Source organism: Anneissia japonica, unplaced genomic scaffold (assembly GCF_011630105.1).
Source record: "Anneissia japonica isolate Jap-2015-1 unplaced genomic scaffold, ASM1163010v1 scaffold287895_len483588_cov180, whole genome shotgun sequence".
Lineage (NCBI taxonomy): Eukaryota > Metazoa > Echinodermata > Crinoidea > Comatulida > Comatulidae > Anneissia > Anneissia japonica.
In genome coordinates this window covers 403,470-414,859 of record NW_022701552.1, presented here as the reverse complement: position 1 = coordinate 414,859, position 11,390 = coordinate 403,470, and the positions used below count along the sequence as shown (strand labels likewise).

Below are 11,390 nucleotides of genomic sequence, written 5' to 3'. Positions count from 1 at the left end.
CATATACAGTGTTTATAATAAATTATTAATATGTAATCAGGTAATAAATGATTTAATCTGTAATTAGGGTCTTAGCTTTTGTCAAAGAATTTCCTAGACAGTCGAACACGGCGCTTTTCCAATGTTGAAATTTCAAGCAAAGACTGAGCTCTTCTTTGGATCTGTTGTTCTAAACCTGACTTCATTGCTTAGTGATATTGCTACCCCACACTGGAACTGCATATTTCAGTACGGGTTTTATGGAACTGGTATAGAAACTAATACTGTAAGTAGAGAGGCATCAAGACCAGCTCTTCGAATTTGTTTAAGGAAGTACATTCTAGAATTACATTTATTAATTATGTAATCAATGCAGCGCTGCTAGGATATAAACTATCTGAAATAATGACACCAAGCAGTTTAAATTCCGTCACACGTTCTAAGTTACAAACTCCAATGTGGAGTGATTCAAATTGAATTTTTACAACTAACGTTATCATTTCCTTCGACTTATTAATATTAAGAGACATGCTGTTATTCCAATCAACCGTCTCATTAAGAATGTTTTGGAGCCCACTTGTCCCATCCCTGAGACGCGCTCGTGGTCGGAGGTGTTATCCATGTACTTAATGCACGGCACTCCCTCCAAAAGATCGTCACAAAGATGATAAACAGCATGGGCCACCAACCAAGACCATTGGGGATCCCACCTTTGACCTTCAACCACGGTGACACTTTATTGCCCAGCCTACCACACGTTTCTTTCGCTCTAAAATTCATCTTATGGGTTCAAGAGACAATAATCTTCGACCTCCTACAATATGTAATTATGTATTTTATCATCAATTAGAACATTATGGTCAATAAGGTCATGTACGCCTAATATTAGTAGTCCCATTTTACTCCCTTGGTCAGTTTAGAAAAAAAAACCATTTATTAAACAGACTTGTGAGAGCATCGGTGGTACTGACGCCCTTTGAACAAACGGATTTGTCTAAATAGTCTTATGTATAACTTGGTTCCAGATCATTTCCCCTATAATTACCTCAATGACTTTAATAGTAGACGAAGTCAGCAAGATGGACTGCAGATCACTCCCCAAAATGTTAAGAGGATTCATCTTGGAGGTCGAAACCATATCGGCTGATTTCCAAAGTTATGGAAGAACCCCCTTCCTAATTTTTTAGTTAACGATGGCACGAATTGGCTTGGACAAGATATCAGCAGAGTTACGCAGTATTCATGGGCGAATGTTATCCGGCCCTTGGGTTTTGTAAAATTTCACCTGTTTAAATTTAGATTTGACACAACTTAATGATATCTGCGACTATAGCCTCAATGGGTTAAACATTTGCAAGAAAAAAGTATTACATTAATATCCTTGGCAAGAACGGATATACTGCCAATACATAAATTGTTCGCCCAGACTAGCGATATTATCTTTCCTGACTTGATTATGGAACGTCTTACTGCCTTCGCCAGGACTTGGCATCCACCGAAAATAAATGAGCAATATTATTAAGATAAAACTCAACTCTCAAAGACTTCTCCAACGATTGGTTTTGTTTATTTTTTTTAAAATTCAGCTGACTTAGGGTCAGAAGCAAAGGCTCTTTAAGGTCTTTGGAGACTATTATTTCATTTCATTTTATTCAGCATTAGATTAATATATCAAAATACAAAAATACAATAGCGAAAAAGTCATAAAAAAATAATAAAAACCACAAATTCAGAAAACAAACAAAAAGTTAAAAAAATATTCTTTTATCAAAAATAAATTTGAGTTACCTTGAACATCATATACCACTTATAAAAATTGACAAAAAAAAACCAGATATTAAAGCCAGGATAACCCTTAAAAGTTCAATAGAACTTGTTTCCAACGGGGTCCTAAAATATCACATAGAAACAAAAACGGAGACAGACAAAAGAAGTAGTATATGATGTACAAGATAAAACAATTAATAAAAAATGAAGACCCACCTAACAGCGTTACCCAACAGCATATACAAGTTAGTTATAGACTATGTGCAATATTACTTAATCTTTTATCGAGGTAATGCTTTAATGTTATTTAAATACGTTTTAAATACGTTGAGCGATGTTGATTTTTTTTTAATTTATAATGGTAGTGAGTTCCTTTGTTTGATTGCTGTATAATAAAAGATTGTATTGTTGGGATGTTTAGCATGTGGGATGTGAAATTTTAACGAGCTTATTAAAAGAATTATTCTGCCAAGGTTTGTCCTTAAATAGCCGTTTAACTGTAACCTGAGGGAAGTGAAAGTCTATAGCATCTGAAAAGTTCTTAACAAAATATAAAATGACTAATATAGTCGTCCATTCAATACAGATGAAGCCATCTGATGTTCTCCAGGTCAGTCTTGGAGTTTACATTTGCACTTGCTTTAAAGACGCTTTTTGTATAATAGGCATATGAATTTGTACGCGCTCTTTAGTAGCGTGCTGGCATAAATTGATAAAACTGCTCAAAAAACCCTGAGAACACCCTTTTTTACAGCCTTTTCTACCATAAATTAGGAACTGCTCGTCAGATCAATTTCCTCCTCTTTTTACATAAAAGATCTATCTTTCATCTTTCTAAATGAGATGAAATGAAACGAGGTAGATTTATGTTTTATCCCGGCACTTTTCGATTAAAAGTAGGCAACTACATTGGATTTCCAGCGTAGAAAGCAGATTTTTTGCCTTTCGCGGCTCATATTATCAAATTCTAATCAGAATAACTCGCAAAGTATTTGACCAATTGGTTTCTTTCTCTCTGTAAGTTGATCTTTATTCTTTCTAACATACTTGTTGCAAAAATGGTTGTGATTAGTCAATATTTAGTTCCGTCACTTTTGGAAACCAATAGAATCAAGCCTTCCAAACACCATTGACTATATTGTATACAGGCGCTTGTTTCAGCGTAATCATTTTTCTCCGGCGACTGATGCGAAGGCTGGAGTTTGCCTGGTGTTTGTTTGATAAGTTAAACCCTTTCTATTGCTCTTTTTACTTCATGAAATATATGAATGGAAAGCTTATGATTAGTAGATTCTCATCATGTAAATATAATTAGGTTTGCAGTTATAATTTTACTTCCCTCAAAATTCACATGTTACAGTGAAATGGATGCAAGCGTTCGCAGGTTCACTACGTAGCCTACATCACGCGTTGAACTCGCCCAGGAAACATAGAAAGACTGGAATGTGCATGGTGTTTGTTTGATAAGTTAGACCATTTCTGTTGCTCTTTTTACTTCATGAAATATATGAATGGAAAGCTTATGATTAGTAGATTTTCATCATGTAAATATAATTAGGTTTGCAGTTATAATTTTGTTTCCCTCAAAATTCACATGTTACAGTGAAATGAATGCCAGCGTTCGCCGGTTCACTACGTAGCCTACATCACGCGCTGAACTCGCACAGGAAACATTGATTGATACGCGCTAGAAAGCAAGAATTACTCTGTTCTATTAGGTGCTGTTTTTGGCTTTTACAAATTCACATGTGTGTGTATACATTAGGTGAATTCGAACTTCATGAGATGGGAAATATTACTTCTCTCTAAGAAGTGTAAATTCCAATTATATCATAAGCACAAAAAGTAATATTTAAACATTATTTTTGGCACTTAATATATCTAAAAAACTTTATTTAAGAGAACACGAAAAGGAGTTCAGGGTATGTACACATTATATTGCTTCATATTATGTCTACAACTCAAAGCTATATTTTATTGCTGTCTTTTTACATTATATATATAGTATAGTATACATATATATATATATATATATATATATATATATATATAGTGATATTTACAGACTGACATTTGATATAACTTAATTGCGATGATTATGTGAATCTGATCTGGATGCTTCTACTGATCGTTAATAATAGATATATATAATTTAGTATAATCTTAACGTATATTTAATGATATCGTTTCTTTTTCTGATTTGGAGTAAGTCAATGTGCATGATATAATAACATTTTGTGTATTTTGCATTTCTTTCACAAAGTATATTTTATAAACGATGAAGCTCAAACATACTGTTAATATCATAGTTCGCGTTGTTTTATCTTTAGAGTAAATCACCTTTGCATCTAACATTTCTTTGACTACGCCTACCCTCAGTATCAGTATTAGTATCAGTATTTATTGGCACTCACTTTCAGATCAGTGGCACACAACTAGCAAGGTGGTGCGTCCATACGAAAATGATTAAAATAAACAAACTTAATTACGGAGTTATAGTACAATAATAATAGAAAAAAAAAGAAAAACATATATAAATATATAATTAAATAATTAGCTTAACGTTAAGTAATCATAAAGGTTTACAGTATCTAATAATAATATATACAGTGTTATTATGGGACAAGTTGTAATGATACAGTTTGAGTATTGTATACATTTTATATGTTGCAAGATTCTATACAGAAGGAAAGATACATAATGAAATGAATCAAAACAGCCTCCCCCACCCCAATCCACCACCCCTGGTTTTTTACTTAACTAATATTATTACAGAATGAAGGTAAAAAATCAAGTAATACAAATTGAAACATAAGCCCCAATAAAACAACGAACCGGTACTTAACTAATATCACAAGAAAGTGATATTTCAAAATACAAATCAAAACATAGTTCTCAACAGTGAACTGTACTTAACCAAAAATCACAAAAAGAATGTAAAGCACAAAATACAAATCAAATCAAAGACTCTAACACTAAATTTCACAAAGTAAAAGAGAGGATTTTTTTTATAGAAAAATCTGAGTCTGAATTTTAAATCTGACAGGTTACAATACGAACTTCCAACATCATCATGTATGCCCCGGTATTTACACAATACATTAAAAAAACATTATGCACATTTGGTTTGTTCATGTGTTAGAATGGTTGTTTGAATATGATAAAACACATTGAAGGCTCATAATAGGTCAACTGATTATTTCCATGTTTAAAATAACTGTACACATTTTATTTAATTTTTACATGGAGCCATAATTTTTTAATATTGTAGGTTTTGTAAAATCAGTGATAAGTCAAATATTTAATTTGTCTTGTTGGCCGAAAACGACGATGCAAATATAGTACTAATATTGATCAGCATATTCAGGTGAAGAAACATAATAATCGGCTACACTTTTATACAGTGTTGTGTTTCGTTCGGATTTGTTAATAACATTTCATTTTTCCCCAAAATTACACTTGTTGGCAACACTTCTCACATATTTTACTATTACTTACATTTTCAAACTTAAATTCAACTATGACACATCGTAACTACATATCTGCAAAACTTACACTTTGAGGATTATGATTTTTCAGATTTTACAAATATTTGGTTTGGAAATGCTGAAAACAACTTTCATATAATTATTTTTATTTTCTATTTGTAAATACCGAAAAGCAATTTCAAATATTACTAGTTGAGCTTTTGAATTTCTATTTTACTTAACTGTTTAAATTTGGTTGGAATGTTTGAAATTTTACAAACATTACGCCAAAACTGATTCCAAAAACAATAATAACAGTAAGGATAAATTATCTGGTACTATGGCAAAATACATAAGCTGACACTGCCCAACAAAATGATACTAATCTGCTGACATTGCCTAAAGGCACATCCATTTACCGCGTTTATAAATAAAATTACTAACACTATATCTTAAACCGTCCAACTGTTGAGATAGGCCTACTGTTCGTTGGAGGTCAGGAGGAATTGAACAAAATCGATCAATAATTACAATAATTTTCTGTTTATATTAATTTAATATATAAATTATCAATACGTTTCTCTTTAATTTAAAATTTTAAAAAATGTAAACGGATGAGTTCATCAATTAAAATGGAATAGTCTGGAATCAGGTAGCTAGAGAGTTGCTGAGATTGAATGTACGTCATTTTTAGCCTATAATTTTTTTGATGCAGTTGGATAAGGCTGTGTCGACCTCAAAAACATCACCGAGATTGACTCTGGCAAATTGTTTTATACATTAACTCACACAATAGAACATGTATGTTTTGGTTAAGCAAAAATCGTCACAATAAGCCTGAATAATTTGATATTTTGTCTTGATGGACTACTAAAGTGCAGGTATCCACTTTGCGGACTCAAATGTTGATGTGTATGTCAAAAGTAAACAGGATCAGTATTTTTTCATTCTGATAGTAAATACTGTGAAGAGACGACATAGTTATAATCGCAAGATGATCAACTATAGCGACATACCTTCTAACGGACAAGTATGTTTGTATTCTAGTGGTGGTTTAGCTCTTTTCATTTATAACTATCTGTATTATAATAGGAAACATTTTAGTTATATATGCAATATTCACAAGTAATACACTACAGACAACCACTAATACAGTTGTGGCAAGTCTCGCGTTAGTCGATCTTCTGACAGCATTGAACGGTATTGCAATGATGGTGCCATTGACTACGGAAGGCATCTGGATTGAAGTTGACGATGGAACTCTTGCTTTCTGTCAATCTATATTGTGTGTTACAACAATAACTGTGTTGAATATAATGTGGTGCTTGTCACTCTCTCATCATGTGCTGTTAGCTGTTGAAAGATATTTGGCTGTCTTTCATCCATTCTTTCATCTGAGTAGAGTCAACAATGTTTTTTTAAAGAAGGTTATTATCATTATATGGATCTCTATCGTATTCTCTCAAATATATGGTACAATATATTATTATATAGGCCTGGAACTATGGTATTTATGTATTCAGATCATTATTCTGGTAGGTTCGCTTACGGTAGTTTGCTTTCTACATATTCGAATATTCGTAAAAACTAGAAAAACGTTGCGGCAAATAGCATCCACGCAAATAACATTTCAAGATGCCACGACACCAAGACAGAACTACAAAGCTTTGAAAATGACGTCTTTGATTTTATGTGGCTTTTTCAGTTGCACAATTCCGTGTACAGTAGTTACTATATTGACAGTATTTGGACGATTTAGGTGTGTTTCCGAGTTAGGCTCCTTTATTTTATTTTATTTTAATTCAGCTTTGAATCCGATTATATACGCTGGTTGTAGTCAAGCTTTCCGGGAAGCCTACACAACAGTAATACGAAGAAAATGTTTCGCCATTTAGGGATCACGAAAAAAAAGGTTTACTGATGGCATATTAGATCAAATGTTTAAATTTATAATAGACCTAGGCTATGTATCCTAAAATATTAATGTATTTTTACTATCAGTAGTATAAAATTTCACTATGTTTACAGAAAATTGTACATTTCATTCATATCATATAGCTAAAAAAATAAACTTAAGTCCATTATGGTCGTACTTAAAATATTATAAGAATTCGTTAGACTATGTTATTTTATATCAAAGTGTCTTAAGACATGAGATACTCCAAAATTTGAAAGCTGGTCAGTCTTAGTTGTTCAAATGTTGCCATCAGTTTCGTTAGGCCGGGCACATACTGCGTCGTACGACTACTGTTGCCTGGTATGACTAGATGTTGTTAGAACAAAGTAGTAGTCTTAGGTCTATAATTTTATGAATAAGTTTGTACATATTTATCTGTTTACTGGTAGTTCTACGTTTCTCATTTTCATTTCACTTTATTTATTTATTTTCCAGATCGTTACAAAAAAAAATCACAAAACCTAGCTCTATTCTGGCGGATTGTCAACAAGCAAAACAATTCACTGTGCAAAGACTCTTCAGTGGCGCCCATGATATATCTTTATGGATATATGTATTTGCTCCCGATTCCCTTTTGTAATTTAGTATGATCTTATAACTAATCATATTGGCGAATTACCTGTTAAATTAAATAATAATTTTTTTATTTAAAATTACATATTGTGCACAGGTTTTACGATTACCCCGAATTTTCGAACTGTAATTAAATTAATTGAAATTCAGTTTAATTGCTATCTTGTGCCGATATGTCTGCAAAAAACAAAGCACAGTGAAAACAAGAAAAAAAATCATAGAAATTAGTATATACAAAAAAAAAAATTATACAATGGTAATTATGCAAAAGTGTAACTCTATAAAAATGAATAAAGAATACACTTTGAGGATAACGGTATGATTTTTCAAATTTGATAGTTTGAAAATAAAGTAAAACACATTTATTACAACTAATAATTTGCTAATACTTTATTATAATTAATAATTTCTTCCATTTTGTAATTACCAGAAAGCCTTTGCAAATATATAATGTTTAGTGTTGTATTTCTATTTTACATACACTCTTTAAATTCTTTGGAAATGTTTAGAATATTTAAAGTTTGACATAAAATTATGGCAAAAAATAATTTATATAAATATCAAAAATGAAAAGAACGGTTGAAATTATAAGTAAACTTTTTACAATGGCAAACTGTCTGGCACACCCAGCAACATCATTTTTAACATTGCCCGACGGACAAATCTATAAACATTTTTTTCTTAAAATGAATCTAAAACCTCTCTATTGAAATATTGTTTGAAAGATCTCTTACTGTTATACGCTATATTGACAAACCATACATTACAGACAACCACCAACTCAGTGGTAGCAGGTCCCGCTAAATCCTTTCCGAGCCACTAGGGGCTCATAGGGATGGAGCTTATCCCCAGTTTCCGTAGTGTGAAGCGGATGAGAGTTCGTCGCAGGTTAGTCCCCACCAGTTTGCTGGTACCCATTGATACAGCTGGGTGCAATGTACCTAAATTGCCTTGCCCAAGGATACAAGCGAATCTGCACAGCGGAGACTCGAAACCACAACCTTTTGATTGAAAGTCCGAACCTCAACCGCTGCGCCAAATTGCCGCTTGTTAGTCCTCCATATCCTGTCTCTTATACACATCTAGATGTGTATAAGAGACAGGGCCTATATCGCTTAGGTCTCGCGCACGTCCATCTATGTAGCATGCTTCGGAACAACACCTCTCAATAACTTTAGTTCCGTACCGTTTAAGCCCAGAATTTCCTGTGTATTAGGGTTGTAATTTTAGGTAGCTTGATGTAGGCCTATGTTCTCATTTTTTCGACCTTGTTTAGGTTCAGATTGTTATCTGGGTCTAGTTATTAGGATTTTGTCATGGAGCAGATTTGTATACTATCCTACTTACCATTCCATCTAAACCCTTCCACCAGTCCCATCTAATCAACGTAGGCCTATCACATAGGCTAGCCTCTGATATTGATATGGACTTAATAGGACTAAATGGAAGCTGTCTCTTATACACATCTAGATGTGTATAAGAGACAGTATATATATTGACAAACAATACCTTACAGACAACCATCAACACAGAGGTGGCAGGTCTGGCGTTAGTAGATCTTCTGACAGCATTAAATGGTGTTGACGGTGCCCACGCTTTCCAAACTATGAGTCGCGACCCAAAAATGGATCGCCAAACTTTTGCGTTTGGTCGCGAGCAGGTTTGCAAAAACAATTCAATTTATGTGCTCATTTTCAGACAGTTGATGTGCAGTTTAACAGGTCTGAAGACTTAAAAACAGTGTTTTTGGTGAATCCTCATTAGATTAATATTTTATTATATACCCACAATAAATAATTTTAAAATCTGACTAATTTTTTTCTGTTGCCATTTACAACACAATTGTGTAAATGTAAGCTTTCAACAGTTTAAAAAAAATTATAGAAATAAACTTAAAACAGAAAATTACTGTCAGGTTACTTAAAAATAACATTATCCAAATTAATTTCAAATGTGTAACTATTGTAAAGGCAAACAATAGGCCTAATATACCAAAAAGCCCTTGTCATGTATTTTGGTTGATAAGATTATACAGTAGTCCGTGGAGTATTCAGTAGGGTGCTCGAGATGCCTGAGCACCCTCCTTTAGATGTTGAAAAAGTGCCCCTTTTCAAATGATAAAAAATAACATAAATTTTAATTATTATAGAGCCATTTGCCGGTGTCTAGAAGTCCCCAATTCCCAAAAATGTTCTCACCTCAGCTTCAATCATGAGGGGGCTCAGGTGGATATATAGATTATAGTTTTCATAAATTTTAAGTATCCAAGTGCGTTTTCGGACATTTATAAAATGTCAAATTTTTTAAATTTACTCATCTGTGCTCAAAAACCATTGTGGAGCTCAAAGCGGATATCGTAGATTTTGTACTATTCAAGTGCTATTTCCTGGTACCGTATCTAATTCATAAATTCTTAGAAATTCCTGACCTGAGCAACAAACTATAATGGGGCTCTGCTTGATATGGTAGTTTTTGAAACTTTAAGTATTTAAATGCCATTTTCGGGCACCTAATTAATTAATTCGGGTTTCCTGAATTTTAATACATTTGCCTATACCCGGAACACAAAATTACGTGATGATAAACATCAGACGGAAAGAGTTAGAAGAGTTTAAAAGACGGGTAGGCCTATACTCTATGTTCAACAGTGGACTGCGGTAAACTCCACTGTCGTATACTTCGCTCGACGCAGGGTTCTCGGATTGCCTCCCCAGCGGCGTGTGCGAAGCACAACTCAAAGCAGAAGTGGATTGAATTTGGTTTTGTAGTCAGATTTGCGTGAAAAAAATCAGCTACCCGTATTTCTCGACTGAGACGTCAGTGGGAGCTGTAATTTGTATGGCAAAGAGATGGTGCTACCCTTAATTCGTATTATGGAATTTACGCCCACAAACCTTGTAGTTATTAATATATTTGTTATAATATAAAGTGGTTTTTTTGGTGACGTCACACTGCTCTGTGTGGCGACATTGCATTCTTAGTGTAGTTTTATTGCTTTTGTCTGGACTGATTTTCGTGATTGTCAGTGATAATTATGGTTTTTAAATACCCGTTTTATAAAATGTTGATGTTCTTGACGTTTTTGATGTTTCTCCTGATTACAATGTGTTTTGAAGCTGAAAATAAAACCAGGCTGTGCTACTCACCTGATGAATTGCGCGCCATTGTAACTCAACCACTCCCGATACCACTTAACATACCTGGCATACCTGTCGAATTGAAACGGCGTAAGCGGGGTAGAGCCGGTGGAATCAGGAAGAGACTTAAGGCTAGGAAGTACAAACCTTACATCCCGTCAATGATTATCGGAAATGTTCAGGCTATATCTAACAAAGTGGAAGAACTACGAGCAAACGTGATATATCTACACGATTTTCGAAATGTTAGTGTTATGTCTTTCACCGAAACATGGCTGACAGAGGCTCATGCCGATAAACATGCAGATATTAAGGGATTTAAAATTATAAGAGGGGACAGAACAGCAGAATCTGGCAAGGACAAAGGAGGTGGTGTTTGTTTATATGTAAACGAGTGTTACTGTCACCCTAACAACGTTATTCGCAAGCTTCATCGATGCACCACAAATTGTGAAATACTCGTCACTAGTTTGAGACCATATTACCGAGAATTTTCGCATGTTATAATCA

At 33.7% G+C, this 11,390-nt stretch overlaps 1 protein-coding gene across 1 annotated transcript in view; it reads left to right on the top strand.

Annotated features, from left to right (window-relative positions):
• Positions 1–9,958, top strand: part of LOC117103608 (hemicentin-2-like) — a 29,141-nt gene extending 19,183 nt beyond the window's left edge. Inside the window, exons 5-6 of the mRNA XM_033244187.1 lie at positions 9,260–9,403; positions 9,893–9,958. Of these exons, the coding sequence (XP_033100078.1) occupies positions 9,260–9,403; positions 9,893–9,958 (210 nt within the window). The remainder of the gene's footprint in view (positions 1–9,259; positions 9,404–9,892) is intronic.
• The last annotated feature ends 1,432 nt before the right edge of the window (positions 9,959–11,390 follow it).